This window comes from Dasypus novemcinctus, chromosome 4 (assembly GCF_030445035.2).
Source record: "Dasypus novemcinctus isolate mDasNov1 chromosome 4, mDasNov1.1.hap2, whole genome shotgun sequence".
NCBI lineage: Eukaryota > Metazoa > Chordata > Mammalia > Cingulata > Dasypodidae > Dasypus > Dasypus novemcinctus.
This window is the reverse complement of record NC_080676.1, coordinates 40,311,726-40,331,562: the sequence shown is the minus strand read 5'-3', so window position 1 is coordinate 40,331,562 and position 19,837 is coordinate 40,311,726. Positions and strand designations below refer to the sequence as shown.

The 19,837-nt window shown below is 36.4% G+C and overlaps 1 protein-coding gene across 1 annotated transcript in view; it reads right to left on the bottom strand.

Annotated features, from left to right (window-relative positions):
• Positions 1-19,837, bottom strand: part of LOC101413984 (EGF-like and EMI domain-containing protein 1) — a 571,143-nt gene that overhangs the window by 66,901 nt on the left and 484,405 nt on the right. The window contains exon 6 of the mRNA XM_071214465.1: positions 10,591-10,713. Within this exon, the coding sequence (XP_071070566.1) occupies positions 10,591-10,713 (123 nt within the window). The remainder of the gene's footprint in view (positions 1-10,590; positions 10,714-19,837) is intronic.

Here is a 19,837-nt window from a genome sequence, read left to right as displayed (position 1 = left end):
GCTAATAGAATTTACCAGTGGATAATTTATTGATAAACCTAGGTAAAACTAGCTTTTTTTCTGTAAGATATGGGTTTGCCAATAGAGAAAAAGAGGTTGGAGAGAGGCGAGAGGGAGTACTAAAGGGTGGCAGGTTCTAAGGAGGAGGGCAGGGTGGGACCCACAAAGCAGGTGGGGTGATTAGGCTGACATAAAAACAGAACACCCTTTCCTCCAAGTCAGGAGCAAAAGGGGCAGAGCTGAGTTTGATACCAAAATTTCTGGTGGGAGCAATAGTTGGGGGTGTCTCTTAGATGTTGAGGTCTGTTTTGTCTGTGAAACAAAACAAAACAAACCATATCTTTGGTAATAGATGATGCAGACATCTAATTCTGAGACAGAGGTCTCTGCTTGTCAGAAATGCAAGCTCTAAAATCATGTGGTTCTTTTCTTGTCAGCAGTTAGAAAACCATACTGGAATGCTAGATATGGATTTAAGCTCATATCTGGTGTTTGCATGCATTAATTCCTTCTGCTTCTTTTAGGTGTAGGCAGTACTACTTAATGTTTAATGTCTATTTGCACTTTGTACCCTGTGGAAATGCATAAGCTGCCTAAAGCTTGCTGCTTCCAGTGATTTTGGAACTAGGGAGATATAAATCTTCAACCTAGTGATAAATGAGAATGGAAGTATTTTACTATACAGTCAAAAACGTAGTTGTGAATATTGCTCTAACACTCTAAAATATTATTAAAAATTGAAAAAAAAGGAGGGTTGTTAAAAGAATCAATCAATATATGTTTGCTGAAAACTACCACCAAAGATGCCCAATGCAAGACACCTGATCACCAAAACAAATTTATGCCTACAGTGTCTGAGCCTCCATACTTTTATTTAGTCCTATGGCTATAGCCAACTGCAGATATGGAAGTAACATTTAAAATGTTAGCTAATATTTATGCGAGTCCTTGCTCTGTGTGAGGCACTGCATTAAGAATTTTACCTATACTGTCACTTTTTTGCTCACTAACTCACTGCATAAGAAAAAACTGAGTCCCTGGCCTAGTTCAGTCACACAGCTTGTATATAGGATAACTGTGTGATAAAGTTAACATTATCCTGGAAAAGAGACAGAATGTTTCCCCAATGTTCTCAGCATAGCTTATTTTTCAACATGCCAAATCCCACACTATTCAAAAATGAGTAATTTCAACTATACTTTTGTACTTCCAGTTACATACAATGCAGAATTCCCCCCAGTATCCTTATCAAGTCAATGGGTGTTCTGATTATGAGAAAACAATGTAGGAATAGAAATATAATAATAATAAATGATTAATCAAAGCTGCCATTTCTTGAGCAGCCATTATGTGCCAGGCACTGTTTCAATCTCTTCACATTTAAGTCTACCCTACACAATGGGTATTCTGTAATGCACTATGAATTTATTTTGGGAACACACAAAAAACAAAAATTTTCTAGAGCTTAATGGGATTTTATTTTTTTTTCTTTTTACATATTCATATTATATTTACTGAAACTGATGTAGAGATATTGAGACAATAGCTTTTAAATAAGATAACATTTGGGTTTACATTGTAGTTTATATTTTTGACTATACAATTTTATAAATTTTTAGTTATCTTATGTTTTACATTATGATTTACATTTTAGCCTATCAGCCCCTATACATTTTTGGTGTAATTTTACATGTCCTATATCCATCCTTGCATACTCTTGTGGAACACTTCTATTGCCCACACAGTTACATTGGTTCCATCTATTCAATACCTCTTTCCCTCTACCCTCAGGGCCCACAGTGACAGTCAATCTTCACTGCTTGAAGGGCCATGTTCAGCGATACTTGCAACAGTGTTGAGGGCTTGACATGCTCAGCTGCCCTAATGCACTGGGAGCCACCATTTTTCTTGAGAGATACAATTCCCTCTATTTGAGAACATCAGTCCTCCCCAGGATGCGGGTATACCTTCACTCTCATTATATGGGTCTCTAGCCAATGATTAACCCACTATGGCAAAATGAGCATTCACATACTCCCTAGGAGCCTGTCCTGCGTCGGATTATCCCCTTTAAGCATCTTAAATAGGTAACCTTCCTTATTATATTTTTGAAAAAGTTTTCTCGCATTATACTCTCAACCAAATACCTGACAATCTCCTATGTTCGTATGTTGCCCCACCCTCCCCCCAATTTCTTGGGCAATATTACCCATCCTCCCATCCCTAGCCCCCTCAAGCCTGCAAAGCCCCACCCAAAGGAAATACCCTATTCCCCCATTTTATCCCTTCCTTGTACAAATACTTACCTCCAGCTTATCATAGATTTCACCCATGTAGGTGTCAGAATGTGGGGGTTTTATTATCTGACACAATACATATTATGAAATACTAACTTTAAAATTATTTTACAAATGGAACTACAAAAAATCCTTAAAATTATTCTGAAGATACTTTCCTCATTGAGAAAAACAGAACAGAAAAGGTAACGAACACATGTGAAGTCCACTGTGATAATGTGTTATCATCTTGCTCTATTTTACTTTTGTTTAACCTTGGGTAGAGAAGGTGGAGTTGAACTTTCCAGTTCAAGGAAAATTTTTTTCACTTCCTGGTTCTTGGAAGGGCCTCTCTTTGTCTGCTTTGTTCACTTTTAGCTCTAGAGTCTTCTCCCCTGGGCAACCACTCTAGTGTGTTAAATACATTCCTCTTTATCAGATAGGTGTAGTTGTGCAATGTATACTATTGATTTTTGTGCATTCTTGTGCTGGTTTTATTAGATATAGATATGGAGAGAGAGGCAGATAGAGATGATGATATAGACACAAAATCAGAGAGGCCAAGTAACTTGGCCAAGATCACACCACATGTAAGTGATGCAACCAGAATTTCGACCTCAGTCCATCTCTATCTAAAACTGTCACTTACCTTCCCAAGTCTGCAAACTGTAAGGAAAAAAAAAACTGTAGAAAAATGGTACATTTCCAAATGTATTCCACAAACCCAAGTAGATAGAAAAAAGTTACCGAATTGAGTGACTATTCAACACTCTGGATGAAAACGAGAAGTTCATGCTTTTCACTAAGGCCACAGATTGGGGATGAGGAGAGCAGAGGGGAAGTGTTCCTTAAATTAACTTTTGGGAATTAAATTTATCATCTCCCACACAAAACTACTTAATAATGTGAGGGTGATGAATTTAATAATGACTGAGAGATGCCATCAAACTGACAAACTAAACAATTTTTTTAACCTGACATAGCCCTATTCAAGACATCAGCTGTCATCTGAAATGAATTCTGTTTCTAATTTGTCTTCATAAATAATGCAACTAATTGAAAGGTAGTTACAATGAAAGTCTTTAACCTCTTTCATCTCCAATTTGAGGGCGATCTCTTTGCATTCCCTGGAAAGAACTTTGCACTTTCATCAAATAAGACTTTAGATACCACTGAGCAGAAAACTGAGATCCAAAACAAAAGAATCCATTGTGTGAAGACCACCACATCTTATAGTTTTTGCAATCATTTATTTTTAGCTTAACGTTATTTAAAATGTGGAACTAGTGAAAATCTGATATAAGGAAATTTATTCAAGTTCAAAGTTCTACTAAGAATATTTTAATCAAGCTTCTAGGCTGTACATTTACCTTCTTTGTGCCATCCAATTTATGCTTATTTGTAATTAAAGTTAAACTACTGATGCCACCATTTCACACACTTAAGCACACAGGAACATCTTTGGATTACAGCTTCTGATAACCTTTCCTCTTCTTTTTATCTCATTTAGTGAGAATCAAAAGGAGTCATTGAAGTAAAACAGATTCTGAGCACCACATGCAATTGAAAATAAAGAATTCTTGTAGTAGAGAATAAAATAATTAAAAAGTTGTTTATCTGAGGTTTCTCTGTACATACATCAGTAAATCTGATCATTTGTTAGTAAATGCAGATGGTGACAAACCTACGTGGTGAAGACATGAAAGAGAGGTACGACAACTATGCAGCATTAAAAAAAATTTAATCATTTAATTATTTTGCTCCTCCAGGAAGGCCTATTTCAGTAAATGTATCAGGGGAAAGACATGATTATGAATGGAAATTTGAGCTGAGCGTGTTTCACAGGTTCATATTAAAAATGGAAATCTAAGAAAGATTTTGTGAGGTATATAAAATTATAGCTAAAACTTTACAAGTTACTCAAAATGCAGATTACACAGTAAAATGCTGAAAGTTTGTGTAATATAAATTATTTTGGTATCTAGCTCCTGGATGTTATAAAATAACCACTAAAAATTGAAGGAGTCTGATCTAAATTTTCAGTACTCATATTTAGTAATACCTTAACAATGAATCACAAATTAAAAGCTATCAAAGGATAATATATTTTGTAATGAAGAACAATGGCAAATGTCTGAAAGTAGAAATACTGGAGTAAGTCTGAGGTTTACCCCAACAACCAAATCCATCTGGGTAAAGTCTTTTATCTCTTTTAATATTCTCATACAAAATAATAAAGACATTAATAATAATAATGGCTAACATTTAAGCAAAACTTACAATGTGCCAGATAATAATCTAAGTATTTTACATATATTAACTTACATGTAAAAAATATGAAAGCAAAATGGAGATATTATAGTGAAGGTAGGAATAAAAGGAGAAGATAGGAGAGGAAAGGAGAGGAAAGGAGAGAAGATTTCCAAAGTTAACCTGTTAACAAGAATGAAAGTACAGAGAGGTAGGAGTTGATGGCAGAAATTGTGCTTTCATGAAGTCAATGGAAAGGTCTAGAAAAATGAGAGGTTAACAGCGACAAAGCACATCAAGATAAGAATGGAAAAGACTATACTTGGAGGTGACTATTAAGAGGACTTTGATGGGAAGCGGATTTGGCTGAATGGTTAGAGCATCCACCTACCATATGGGAGGTTCAGGGTTCAAATTCAGGGCCTCCTCACCCATGCGATGAGCTGGCCCATGTGCAGTGCTGATGTGCTCAAGGAGTGCCCTGCCACGCAGGGGTGTTCCCCACGTAGGGGAGCGCCATGCAAAAGGAGTGGGCACCGTAAGGAGAGTTGCCCAGTGCAAAAAGCGCAGCCTGCCCAGGAGTGACGCCGTATACATGGAGAGCTGACATAGCAGGATGATGCAACAAGAGACTCAGATTCTTGGTGCTGCCAACAAGAATACAAGCAGACACAGAAGAACACACAGCAAATGGATACAGAGAGCAGACAACTGGGGAGGCGGGGGGAAGTAGGCAGGGAAGGGGAAAGAAATTTAAAAAAACTTCAAAAAAAAAAAAAAAGAGGACTTTGATTTTTTATTTGGTTGCAAGCCCAATTGCACTATATAAGACTGTATATTATGATGCGCCATTAAGGCAATTAAGTAAAATTATGTGATATTTCAGGGAAAAGACACAATGTCTTTGGCTGGGGTAACCAGAGAAGACTTAACAGGCCGTATAACACAGAAATTGTTAAAGAGAATTTTGATAGGTGGAGACTTGGAAATGAGAGATATTCTAGGGTAGGAGTAAAGTTGAATGTGGTGGTAGAAAAGGGCCTAGTTTACTTGGAGAATTGATAGTAGCCAGGATTTGTTGGAGCATATAATGGAAGTAAATGAGAGAAGTGGAAAGTTTGTATTTGCAAATTGATATAAGGTGGGCTCCTGTCATCAATAGTTATGAAAATACACTGTTTTAACCCTTTATTCTATTTATTAAAATAGAAAGTAAGAATTTTATTTGGCAGTGTTTTTATGATTTTTTGTCTATTTTGCATACTTATCAAAAATTATTTGAAAGTATTGGATTGGAAGTGAGAAAAGCCAGGCTTTGTAAAAACTGTTTTTCTTTCCACTATTGAAAAGACAGTTTCTTGATGTCTCTGGCTCTCAGACTTTTTATCTCTTAGACAGGGGATTGGTCTGTATTTTCCTCTGATTCCTTCTAGATATGATTCTACCATAAGGAAAATAGCATTTTCACAAAAGAACCAAAGCTAGAATTTTTTCCAACAAAAACATTTTACCCACTCATTTTTATCAAACTGGATCAGAAAATCTTCACACTCTGTCTTTATGCTTGGCTAAAGTCTGAGTACTTTAAATATTTTTCTTAAAAAATCAGAGCTCTATAAAACAGTTATTATACTCCAAAGGGATTTTTTCAAAATATGGGTTATCAGATGATTTGTAATGAATTAGAACTTTGGAAATGCCATGAAATTCTAACACATCAGATATGAAACACTTTTAAGCTCACATTGTATAAATTCTACATTCTCCACATGAGGAAACTGGGCTATAAAGAGATTAAGTGACTTGTTGAAGGTTACTTGCCAAGGTGGATTCCACTATGCCACTATCCTTAGTTCAAATGAATGAGATTTAATTGGCATACCTGTAATCACACATCTGTAAGGCCACTGCCAGCATACTTCTCTTTATGTTATTTCCTTAACTTATTATATTTATTTTACTTTATTTCGTCTACTTATTGTAGTTATTTTGTATTAGCTAAGTGATTTATAACCATGCTATAACCAGATGCTTCCCCTGCTCCTTCTTTACAGCCAGATAATGTGTATCCCAGTTGGTTCAAAAGCTTCATAAGCCAAATTGAATCCTTAATTTGAATATATACACAACCAATCACAATGCTCCAATTTAGATTTCATAAAGAGCCCCTCCTCCCTTTGTTTAATTTCATAAAGTCCCTAAGCAATTCTACCTCAGGGAGACAGATCCAAACTTACCTCCTGTCTCCTTATTGGGCCATCTTGTAATATAGCTCTATCTCTTTCTGAAACTTTGGTGTCACAGAATTGCTCTTTGTGCACATGGTGTAGTGCCTCTACTTGTTCAGTAACACCCTAAACAAACATCACCATTTCTGCCCTTTTGAAGATTTTTGAACTCTAGTTTACAATCTTTAAGTTATTGGTCTCCACATAAGAAGAAATTTAAAAGTATATAAATTGTTTGGTATTATCTGTGTTAATGGGAACATCAGTAGCAAAGGTACTTCAAATCTGGAAAAATTCAACTTTTGTTTGCTTTTCCATACTTGTCTCTGCCCTTCCACCAACTAGGTGCAGCTGGCTTCACTTTCTGTGATCCTCTTCACACATGGGGACGTCTCAGACTGATTTTTCCTGATGCTTCTTTTCAAGAGAGATGACAATGGGCTAGGAACTGTATTGCTCAAAGGCAGGGACCTAGGCCACTGGCTTGGAATCCCATTATAAACGAGGCTGAATAGAGAAGCAGTTATTGACCAGCATTGTATCAGACTATGTGACAATACCACGAGACAGCACATTTTATCATGATATGACAGTACTATAAGATCCTCTCATATATACACCTTTTATAAGGTACTATCAGAGGGACAAAAGGATATGTGGTATATATTGGAGTGCCATAGACTTCTTTAAGTATCTGATGAAAATTATAGTTCTACCCTCTAGCAAAATGACAGGCATACCCAAATTTGCAGACAATTTCAGAGTATCATACGGAGGTCCACTAAAGTCATGATACCCTGATTTATGGACCATGCTGTATTAGCATTCCCCCCAACCCTTTTTGGTCAGCCAGTGGTTGAATAAACTCACAATTCCTGCTGCCTTAGCCAGCTAATATGACCTCTTTTTCTTACACCATTGTGTGAGACCTTTTTCATTTTCACAGAGGCTGACCAGTAACCACTGCACGTATATCACCATGAAAGTATAGCCTTTAGAGAGGGAGCTCTTTTTTGAAATGAAGTCACCTGAAACTCTGTAGGTGTTTGGGGGTGCAGGGAGTTTACTTTACTGTAGTTTTGATTAAGAGAAAGTACAAAAAAGCACCAGAGGCTCTAACACAAAAACTCTAATAGCCTAAGTCTATGACTTATGGGCAGAATAGAGGAAAGAAAGGAAAAGAAGGAAGGAGGAGGGGAGGAAAGGAAGGCAATTAATTTAACATACTTCAAATTTGTGAAATCATGAAATTCTATAACTCTGTCTTTACTTCTGTGATTCTACCAAGGATCAAAATTAATATCTGTCTATAGCAATCTCCCATTAAGTATCAATGGCCATTTTCAGTCTCTGGTCCAGTCAAAAACCAAAAGAAAAAGTGAGTTAAGTGAGTTAATTAAATTTTTCTATCTTAAAAATATCAGCGGACCCCTCCTATGGTATAAACCAAAATACAGACCAACGTGAAACTCAATTCTCTACAGTAAACCCTTTCAAAACAATAAGCAAATAAACAGTTCTTGATTGCATTATCAATCTTTAAATAAAGAGTGCTTAAATACTTTTTGTGCATATTTTAACAAGACTGCTAGAATTGTAAGCTCTATCAATTGAGATTCTTAAGACCATATTTTGAAACTTAAACTTTACTGTTTAATGCTTATGAGAAAGGCATCAAAATTTCCACTTAGGTCAAGTGCCAGGCATTTGGTCCAATAATTTCTGTAGCATGAAATCTATGGAGTTAATGGCCTTAAAATATTGCATCATGAAATCTATATTTCTCATTAGCTTGATTCACCTCTCACATAATTAAAAATCAATTTAATTTGTACACTACGTTGAAATTCCACATAAAGAAGATCAGAATATAGTGCTGTAAATAAGCGATTATCACAATGTCCATATATTTGTACAGTAGTAATCAACTTTTAAGGGATAGAAATAGAAGAGAAGTTAAACCATAATGTCGTTATCCAACTCCACTTTTGACCCAATGTCATTAAAACAAAACCAAACAAAAATTGGGAAACTAAAGGGTTATGTGGCAAAGACTAAGAGAGAAACTTAATGATTTTAATAAGAAATAGCTAATAACTGCCAGGGTTTAGAAATTAATTATACCTGTAAACACAATTTAGTTGATCACTAGTGCTTATTTTGCCTTATCACAAAGACCAGATACACAGATTTATATAAATCAATACTTTGCAAAATAGTTTTATATCAGACAAAAATTCACATCAGCTTGACCTTCACTGATAAATAACTCATCTTTATGTGTCCATAGTCTTTCTGGCTTTAAATATTTTGTGACTGAGGAAAGTTATAGTACCAGTTTAAGGATGTTACTATCTGAAGACCTTACAGGTTGAGGATGGGGACGGGAAAGGAATTCCCATTATCAAGACCAGTAACACTGTAAAAAGAAGAGGAAACATGGATTAAATAGATATCCACAGACTGCTGTCCCACAACTAAATAGCATATATGCGCTTGCTGTGGATGAAATCACTACAATATTGAGTTTCCTGGGTACTAAGGTCTGAATTCTATTTGTACCTTCACTCGACTTTGGAAAAGTCCTTTTCTGTTCACAGAGCCTCTGATTCTCATATCAAAAATCAGCCCTGTGACTAGAACATCTTTACCTCTTTGCCTTTGTCTTCTCTCATTTCCTAAAACAGATGTTAAGAAAAAGAAACGGAGTATATTTTATGAAACTAGGTGAAACTGGCTTCTTTTTATTCCAAGATTTATAATTATAAGATAACTCTAAAATACTATTAATATTGTGTGAATGGACTAGTTAACAAATCCTATATTAATCAAATCAGCAATTAAATTATATTGTTCAAGCTGCTACTCTTTTAATATAATAAATATTTTTAAAGGGCTCTGGAGGTAAAAATAGAAGGCATCTTTATTCCATTAAAAAAAATTGGAAAGAGGTCAATACTCATGGTTACCTATGTCAAGGCCATGTTAAATGAAGGTAATGTTAATCTTCCTTTAGAAAAGGGAAAACAATTCATCTCTCAAACCCACATGAGGATCATCCGTCAATGAAAGAAACACTTTCATGTAAATGATTTCAGTTAAAATAAAAAAGAGCATTTATAAATCATACCAAGACAATTTTATTTTAAAAGTTTATTCTGTTTTTATTTCTGTCTATAAAAGCAGCATAGGTTCATTTTAGGAAATGTATAAAATTCAGATATATATGAAGAAGATTAAAAATAATACCCAAAATGATATCTAAGAACATTTTGATGTACAACAAATGTCTAGAATTCTCAGATTTATTGTTTGTAGTTTCAATTATTCTTGAGCACCCCTAAAATTCTTGGCTTATAATTCGCTGAAGTTTTGCTGAAACTTTACTTATAATCATGAGTCTGATTCTGAGTCCAGTTCTGAGTTAGGTCTGAAGTGAGTTACTGTCATAGCTAGTGATTGCAATGGCCCAACAGCCTCGCTTCATTGTGGCTTTGTGGTGTCCTTGTTATTTATAAGCAGCAAGTCACAAATTTCATAAATTCATACTTTGCATATGGTGGAAATGAAGAAGGAAATATTCTGGGGATTCAAGTTTTGCTTGTGAAAGTTAATATCTGTAATTCCTTCCCCATCTTTTTTTTTCCCTTTCAGAATTTAGTTTTTAATAACAAAATATCTGTTTTTTAAAAAAATTCTAAACAATAGAATTGTTCTTGAAAACTATCAGCTTCTATAGATATTTTTGTAATAGGAAAATCTTTCCTTCCTGCCACTACATGGGCAGGTCGATTTTCACTGGAAACGGCTTCAAGCTGATTCTAATATTTACTCACTTATGCAGGTGCGTTCATCAGCATGAAGTCTGTATCCTGTATCACATTCACAGTGGAAAGTGCCCAGAGTGTTAATACAGCGCTGCTGGCAGCCTCCATTTACCACCACACATTCATCGACATCTAGAGGAGGAAGACAGATGGCCAGGATTACAATGTCATTCCAATGTCAGCTTTGGAGAAGTGGCATGGTATTTCTTTGATATGCAGTATGTGTTATATTGTACAAAGGCACTGACTCTTTTGCCACAAATCTTTGCTTGTTTGATCCATTCTGCTCCACAGTGTAAACAAGAAGTTGTAAATAGAAAATTTATTGAGCTTTTTAAGCCAGCAACAATGAGTACAGCAATTGTTTACAATTTTCTATTTTTCACTTACAGGTTAATTAGACAGATTGGAGATATTGAAGTTTTGGGGGAAAGAAAACTGGAGAGGAGAATTACAACAAGCTACTGTATCTGGAGCAGCACACACTAGTAGATAAACACCTATGATTGGTCTGATCCTGCTGAATAAACCAGTAATAGACTTGAGACCTTGAATCTCCTTGTGATATGCCATGGTGGATCGACATAGGGGAAGAAACAGATAAAATAAAAGCAGTTTTGGTGTTCCTAATATAACCAATTATTTTCCTTCACTATTTCAGCCTCTTCATGTTCACTCAGGGGCCATCTTCTGAACTACTTAACATATTTATACTGGAGATTACGTTAATAAACAAAACGAATTTGTTTCTCAGAACATATACTGCCGTGTTCTATGTAATCAGTACTCATGTACTTAAAATCACAAAAAGAAGATATCCACAAACCTAAAGAAGGGTGGGATTTTCAGGAAACAAGTAAAGGAAGAACTTCTAAGTTTTCATATTCGGAGATATTTTCTAACTAAAAATCTAAGTCTCTTGGTAAATATCAAAGGAATAATCATCCTCTGGCAGCGACATCAAGATTTAGCATGAGAAAGCATGAATTTCATGCAGAGAATGTCCTTGAATTCCCCTGCCCCAATCCCAGCTCTCCCTGCAAATAATGTTGGTGGTGAATATTCTTCACTACAATATAAGTTCTCATACCAGACAATTAGCTTTGCATCAAGAGGGGTTAATTCCACAGATCAAGGTCTTTACTTAAGTAGACATCAAAATTCAGAGGGAATACAGGGTCTCATCATAGGACTGTCTGAATTATGTACCTTGTTTCGGTTTCCTTGGTTGCTCAAGCAGTTGCCATGCAATGGGCTGGTTTACATAATGGGAATTTAATGACTCATAGTTTTGAGATTAGGGAAAACTCCAAATCAAGGCATCATCGGGGCAATGAAGTCCCTGAAAATGGTGGTGTTTTGGGGCTGGCTTCTGGTGATCCTCGGTCCTGGGTTCCTCTGTCACATGGCAATGCATATGGTAGTCTTTCCTGACCTCTTCCTTCTCTTTCCAGTTCCACTGATATTCAGCTTCCGACTTCTCCATCAGTGGCTTCGCTCTCTTTCTCTTAGTCTGAATTTCATTCTGCTTTTAAAGGACTTCAGTAATTTACAAATAAATTCACACTTACAGGAATGTAGATTAAGATTATGTCTTGTTGGGGTATGAGGTGGTTTATACCTCCAGAAAAAACATGTTCTTAAACTTAATAGATTCCTATGGGTGTAAATACATTGTAAGCAGGATCTTTTGATGAGGTTAGTTCCGCCTACAATCAGGATTACTATTAGTACAATCTTTCATAAGTGGAAAGAGATTCAGATTCAGAAACAGAAAACCTCAGGGAGCAGCCAGAAACTGAAATTAAATGGAGAGGCCAAGAGAGGCTGCCATGTGTATTGCCATGTGACATAGGTGCTAAGGACCAAGGATTGCCAGCAGTCAGTCCCAGAAGGCCAGTCTTAAGGAAGAAAGTATTGTTTCAATGATGCCTTGATTTGGACTTTCTTTAACCCTCAAAACTGTGGGCTAATAAATTCCCATTGTTAAAGGTGACCCACTGCATGTTATTTGAGCAGCCAAGGAAACTAAAATACAAATTTAATATTTTCCTTGTATAATTATATGTTTTGGAGTAATTTGTATTATTTCAAAGGAATATTATTTTAGAGATAAAAACTACTGACTTTTCAAACTGGTAAAATTTTTATTAAATTTTTAGTCTATAATAGCTAGACCTCTACGTCTTTTTCATATAAACTAATGTCAAACCGGAATTCTCCATTTGTTACTTGTACTTTATGCAAGACTTTAATATTTATGCTGGCAAATTTTATCTTTCTGTCTTTAGGGTAGCATTCCACAGTGAAGAGATCTGATTTTGAAACTTGTTTCTATCAAACTTTGAACTAGCTATCTTTCCCAGATTTTTTTTTCAGATATACAAATAAAATTCTTAATTACCAATAGTAATGTGTTTTAGATGATAAATGACCTTGCCACCATCAAGGATTATTTTAATAGACTGTATATATGTTTTTAAATATATTGGAAAATGTCTTAACAGATACACATTGACATAAAAGATTGCCTGTGTTGTGGGAAGAAGGTATTTAGACTGAGTAGAGTAGAGTGTATATCAAGGGAACATTGGAAAAACATGATTTGGGTCCTATCTATAATGTGCTATTTTTTTTTTTTTAACAAGTAAAAGTTGTCCAGGTATTACTTGTATAATAGAAATTAAAAAAAAAAAAAAAAGTAACCACAAATTCCCCCAATGCCCACCCATTAAACTTCAGTAATTTTCTGGCAAAATAATCAAATTAGTGTGAAGAAAAAGAAGATCCTTGGGTTGTGCCCAAAGATAATAGTAGACATCAATTTTAAGAATGAGCCTGCTTGTATGTTTTAGTGTGTTCGTACTCTTAAAGTGTTCCAATTTACCAAATGTACTTTAATATATTAGAAAAATACACACACACAAATACACGAGTAGGCAAAGCAAACCAAACTTCCTCTGTATTTTAAGTTTGATAAACTTGGGAAAAATATCAAAGTGTTGGTACTTAATAGCTAGTCACCTTACTTTTCTGTGACTCACTTTCTTCATCTATAAAGTGGGGAAAATGACTTCCACATGTATTTTATGGGGTCATTTTAAGGATTAAGTGGGCTAATGTATGAAGATATGTTTTAATATAATATTTTAGTGAGTGTGTAGCAGTTTGATATTGTTTATGAATTCCAAAAATAGATATTGGATTATGTTTGTAAACTAATCTGTCTGAAGTTTCACTTCTACTTAATTAAATTGTGATTAGGGCTTTGATTGGGCCACGTCAGTAGGGTATTAGGTCCCCACCCACCAAATAAAAGACGTGGCAAAAGACAGAGTTGGGAGTTTTGAGCTGGAGCCCTGGAAGTAAGCATACAGAAGAGCAGAGCAGCTGAGTCTGGAGAGAATCAAATCCTGGGGAGAGAGACAGAGCCTCTTGCCTGATAGTCTACAGCTGGCCTTGTGGAGAGAGGTAAAGCCTAGAGAGTTTATAGTCTACATTTGGCTTTATGGAGAAAACAGAGGTGATGAGCCCAGAGAGAAATGAACCCTGGGAAAAGAAGAACCTAAGAAACCTGAATGCTGACAGATGTCATCAGTTATCTTGCTCTAATGCATTGCGGCAGGCTTTGGTGAGGGAAGTAACTTACGCTTTATGGTCTGATAACTGTAAGCTTCTACCCCCAAATAAATACCCTTTATAAAAACCAACTGATTTCTGGTATTTTGCATCAGCACCCCTTTGGCTGACTAATACAGAATGGTAGTATAATTTCATTGGAATGGTAAAGCACATCAGTTAAAGCAGAGATAGTAGCCTCTATCTTCCAGTTTTGTGTGAAATAAATAGGAGGTAGTTATGTGAACCAAACTATGCACTTGCAGGCCATAATAGGCTCTCAAAAATAATTTTAAAAATCTAAAAGTTAGAGTCCTTTCCTTGTTTTAAGTGCCCTGCATACATAAAAGCTAAAATTTTTTCTTATTATTATTCCTTATTTAAGCATAAATGCTTGTATAGTTTGCTCGTGTTTCATATTAGATGTGAAAATTAAGCAATGAGTATGCTTATTCCACTAAAGAGTGGAGCTAATAATGTAAGACCATGAAGTAAGAGTGCATGACAGGAATAATAAACAAGTTGGGAATTCAATCAAGTTAAGGTAGGATGATAAGGGAATACTTGTGGTAAAAACTGCAAAATGAGTGCTTGGAGAAGAGGATGGGCAATTCAAAGGGGTAGTGGTTTGAATGTGCACAGTATGAGATCCAGCATTTAGATCATCAGGATGGAAGATAAGGTTGGGGAAAGAAAATAAAGTTGAAATAAACCTGAAATCTTTTAATCAATTTGGATAGTGAAGCATTCCTCTTCTTGATTTACAATACAATATACTTCTGGGAGGGTGAGATGTAATAGGCTATATTCATATGGTAACAAAGCAAATACATCAAAAGTTTTAAAAAATCAATAATTTATAGAATGCTACAAAATACTAAGTAATTGGTTTGGCTTATTTTTTTTCACTTTCAGAATAAATTGAATTTACTGATTGTTAGGGCATCATGTAACAAATAGTTCTCAAACCTGGCAGCACATTAAAAAAAGTGCCTGAAGAGTGTGATGGTTAAGTTCATGTATCAACTTGGTTGGATTTTATGGTGTCCAGTTGTTTGGTCAAGAAAGCACTGTCCTGAATGTTACTGTGAGGGTATTTTGTGGACTTAAATCATTAGTCTGTTGATTGCATCATGGCTGATTACCTCTATAATCAACAAAGGAGATGCCTTCAGCAATGAAAGAAGTCTCATTCAATTAGTTGAAGTCTTAAAGGGAGAACTGATGATTTCAGCAGTCAGAAAGATAAAACTCCATCTCTAATTCAATCAGCCAGCTTCTCCTGGGGAATTCATTAAAACCATCATCGGACTTCCTAACTTGTACACTGCCCTGCGGAATTTGAATTTGCTAATCCCCATGGTCATGTGAACCAATTTGGATAATAAATTTCTTAATGTTTATATATGTACTACCAGTTCTGTTTCTCATGAGAATCCTAAATATTACACAGTTAGCACTTAAAAATACCCATGTCATGGTCCCACCTTTAGAGATTGTAGCGGTTTGATACTATTTATGAATTCCAAAAAAAAGATAGTGATTATGCTTGTTCTAGTCTGTTCCTCTGAGTGTGATACTCTTTGACTGAATTAAATTCAAAAGTTTTATGTTTACTTGACTAAATCAAGATTAGGCCTTTAATTCAACCAAGTCTCAGTAGGGTATGACTCAGGGTTGAGTGCCCGCCCCCTTGGTGGGCTGACAGAAACAGATACTCACTCAAGAAGACACACAGAAGAAGATACAGAAGAAGAAGAGAAAACTTTGTCAGTTTTGATCCTGGAGCTCCAGGGAGAGATGAGCCATTCACCTGATAGTTTACAGTTGACCTTGTGAAGAGACCAGAACAGCTGAGAAGCCAAGAAAGACAAGCCCTATACCAGCCTAGAGCTGAGATTGGAAGGAACTGTGCCACAGAGACTTAAGAGGAAGAAGGAAGGAGAGACCAGGCAGAGGCCGCCTGCCATCTTGCTTCAACATGTGGCAAAAGACTTTGGTGAGGAAGTAACCTTGATTTGGAATCTTTAGGGCCTTGTAACTGTATGTTTTTATCCCAAATAAAATAAACTTTATAAAAGCCAGTAGATTTCTGATACTTTGCATCAGCACTCCTTTGGCTAACTAATACAGAGATTCTGATGTAATTGGTCTAGTGTGAGGTCTGGGTATCAAAATGTTTTAAAAACAAGTAAAGAGATTGAATAAAAAACATCCCAACAAAGAAAAGTCCAACACCTGATGGTTTCACAGGGGATTTTTACCAATCATTCCAAGAAAATTAACACCAATATTGCTCAAACACTTCCAAAAAAATTGAAGGGAACATTTCCAAACTCATTCTATGTAGCCAACACCGCCCTAACACCAAAGCCAGATAAAGATACTGCTAGAAAAAAAAATTTACAGACCAATTCCCCTATAGGTGCAAAAAATCCTCACTAAAATACTAGCAAACTGAATTCAACAGCACATTAAAAAATTATACCCCATGATAAAGTGCAATTTGTCCCAAGCATGCAAAGGTAGTTCAACATAAGAAAATGAATTAATGTAACACACCACATTAATAGTATGAAAGAAAAAAAGACATGACCATCTCAACTGATGGCAGAGAAAGGGTGTGAAAAATTCAGCAAACTTTCTTGATTCAAAAAAAACCCAGATCTCACAAAACTAGGAATAGAAGAAAACATCTTTAACATGATAAAGGGCATATATGAAAAACCTACCACTAGCATCATATTCAAACGTGAAAGACTGAAAGCTTTCCCCTTAAAATCAGAAAGAGGGCGGCAGACTTGGCCCAGTGGTTAGGGCGTCCATCTACCACATGGGAGGTCCACGGTTCAAACCCCAGGCCTCCTTGACCTGTGTGGAGTTGGCCCATGCACAGTGCTGATGCACGCAAGGAGTGCCTTGCCATGCAGGAGTGTCCCCTGCATAGGGGAGCTCCACGCGCAATGAGTGAGCCCCGTAAGGAGAGTTGCCCACCGCGAAAGAAAGTGCAGCCTGCCCAGGAATGGTGCCACACACACGGAGAGCTGACACAAGAAGATGACGCAACCAAAAGAAACACAGATTCCCCTGCTGCTGACAACAACAGAAGCAGACAAAGAAGACGCAACAAATGGACACAGAGAACAGACAACCGGGGTAGGGGTGGGGAAGGGGAGAGAAACAAATAAATAATAAATCTTTAAAAAAAAAATCAGAAAGAGTATGAGGGTGCCCATTGTTACTGCTGTTATTCATCATTGCAGCAAGAGAGCAATTAGGCAAGAAATAAAAGGTGTCCAAATAGGAAAGAAAGAAGTAAAACTCTCCCTATTTGCAGATTAAATGACCCTATACATAGAGAACACTGAAAAATCCATAACAAAGCTACTAGAGCTAATAAGGAAATTCAGTCAATTGGTGGGATACAAGATCAACACCCCAAAATAAGTCATGTTTCTATACACTAGTACTGAACAATCTGAAAAGGAAATGAAGAAAAAAATAACATTTACAATAATGGCTAAAATAATTGATTATTATTCCTAGAGTTATAAATTTAACAAAGAATGTAAAGGACTTATATATGAAAATCTATAAAACACTCATGAAAGAAATTAAAGAAGATCTAAACATATGGAAGGATATGGATTAGGAGACTAAACATTGTTAAGATGTCAATTCTACCCCAATTCTACCCAAAGACTCAATGGAATTCCAATAAAAATTCCAACAGAGTTCTTCACAGAAAGGGAAACGTTATATTCATATGGAAGGATAAGAAACATGAATAACTAAAACTATCTTGAAAAAAAAGCAAAGTTGGAGGAGTCAAATGTCCTGATTTAAAAACTTATTATGAAGCAACAGTAATCAAAATATCATGCTAGTAGCACAAGGAAAGACAGATAGACCAGTAGAATTGAATTGGGGGTTCAGAAATAAACTTCCCACCTATACCAATTGACCTTTGACAAGGGTGTCAAGTCCTCTCAGTGGGGAAAGAATAGTCTCTTCAACAAACAGTGCTGGGAGAACTGGATAGCCATATGCAAGAGAATGAAGGTGAATGCCTCCCTCAAACCATATTCAAAAATTAACTCAAAATGGAACAATGACCTAAATATAAAAACTAAAACTATAAAACCTCTATAAGAAAACATAGGGAAGCAATTTCAATACCTCATGTTAGGCAATGGTTTTGTAGACTTTACACCAAAAGCATAACCGATAAGGGGAAAAAGGTAGATAAATGGGACTTCATCAAAATTTTTAAAATTTGTACATCAAAGAACTTCATCATGAAAGTGAAAATTCAACCTACAGAATGGGAGAAAATATCTGGAAACCATATGTCTTAGTTTGCTAAAGGGCTGCCAATGTAAAGGACCAGAAATGGGTTGGCTTTTACAAAGGAGATTTATTTGGGGTAAAAGCTTACAGTTCCAAGGCTGTGAAAAGTCCAGATTGAGACACCATAAGAGGTGCTTTCTCACCAAAGTCAGCTGCCACATTTTGAGGAAGATGGCCACCAATCTCTGCCAAGGTTTGAGCTCAGCTGAGGGCAACAACACATAGGGCTTGTCTCTTTCAAGGCCTCCTTTATCAGTCTTGGTGGCTCTACACTATTCCCAAATTTAGCTGCAAGCTATTGGGCACATGGCTCTTTTCTCCTGGGCCTCAGTTCCTTGAGCCTCTTGGAGGTGTCTCTCCTCTTGAGTTCCATGTGCCCAGCCTCTTGGGGGCTTTGTGCTTAAGCAATCCTCTAGTATTTTATCATGTGGCAGGGTCAAAAATGGCAGCTTCCCAGAAATCAAAAAACCAATAATCAAATTTATTTGGTAGGTGTATTAGTCAGCCAAAGGAGTGCTGATGCAAAATACCAGAAATCAGTTGGTTTTTATAAAGGGTATTTATTTGGGGTAGGTGCTTACAGATACCAGACCATAAAGAATAAATTACTTCCCTCACCAAAGTCTATTTTCACATGTTAGATCAAGATGGCTGCTGACAGCTGTGAGGGTACAGGCTTCCTGGGTTCCTCTCTTTTAGGGTCTTGCTTCTCTCTGGGTTCAAGTTTCCTTTCTTTCCAGGGCTTGCTTCTCCTTGGGCTCATGGTTCCTTTCTTCCTGGGGCTGGTGTCTGTTTCCTCTGTGAGCTTACTTCCTGGGGCTCCAGCTTAAGGCTTCAGCATCAAACTTCAATATCAAAACTCTAACATCAAAAACCCTCCTCTCTGTCCTTTGCTATGCCTTTTACCTGTGAGCCCCACCCACCAAGGGGTAGAGACACAATGCCCTAATGACTTGGCCCAATCAAAGCCCTAATCATAACTCAATCATGCCCAGGTACACATCAGATTCCAAACATAATCCAATATCTATTTTTGGAACTTATATCTATATCAAACTGCTACAGTAGGGTGAGTGGCCCTGAATAGCCAAAAATGTCTTAAAAAAAAATGAAGTTGAAGGACTCTCACTTCCTGACTTTAAAGCATATTACTTAGCTGCAGTGATAACAACAGCACAGTACTGACATAAGGACAGACAGAATGACCAACGGAACCAAACTGAAAACTCAGAAATTGACCCTCACATCTACAGTCAAGCAAATTTTGACAAGGCTGATAAACCCACAA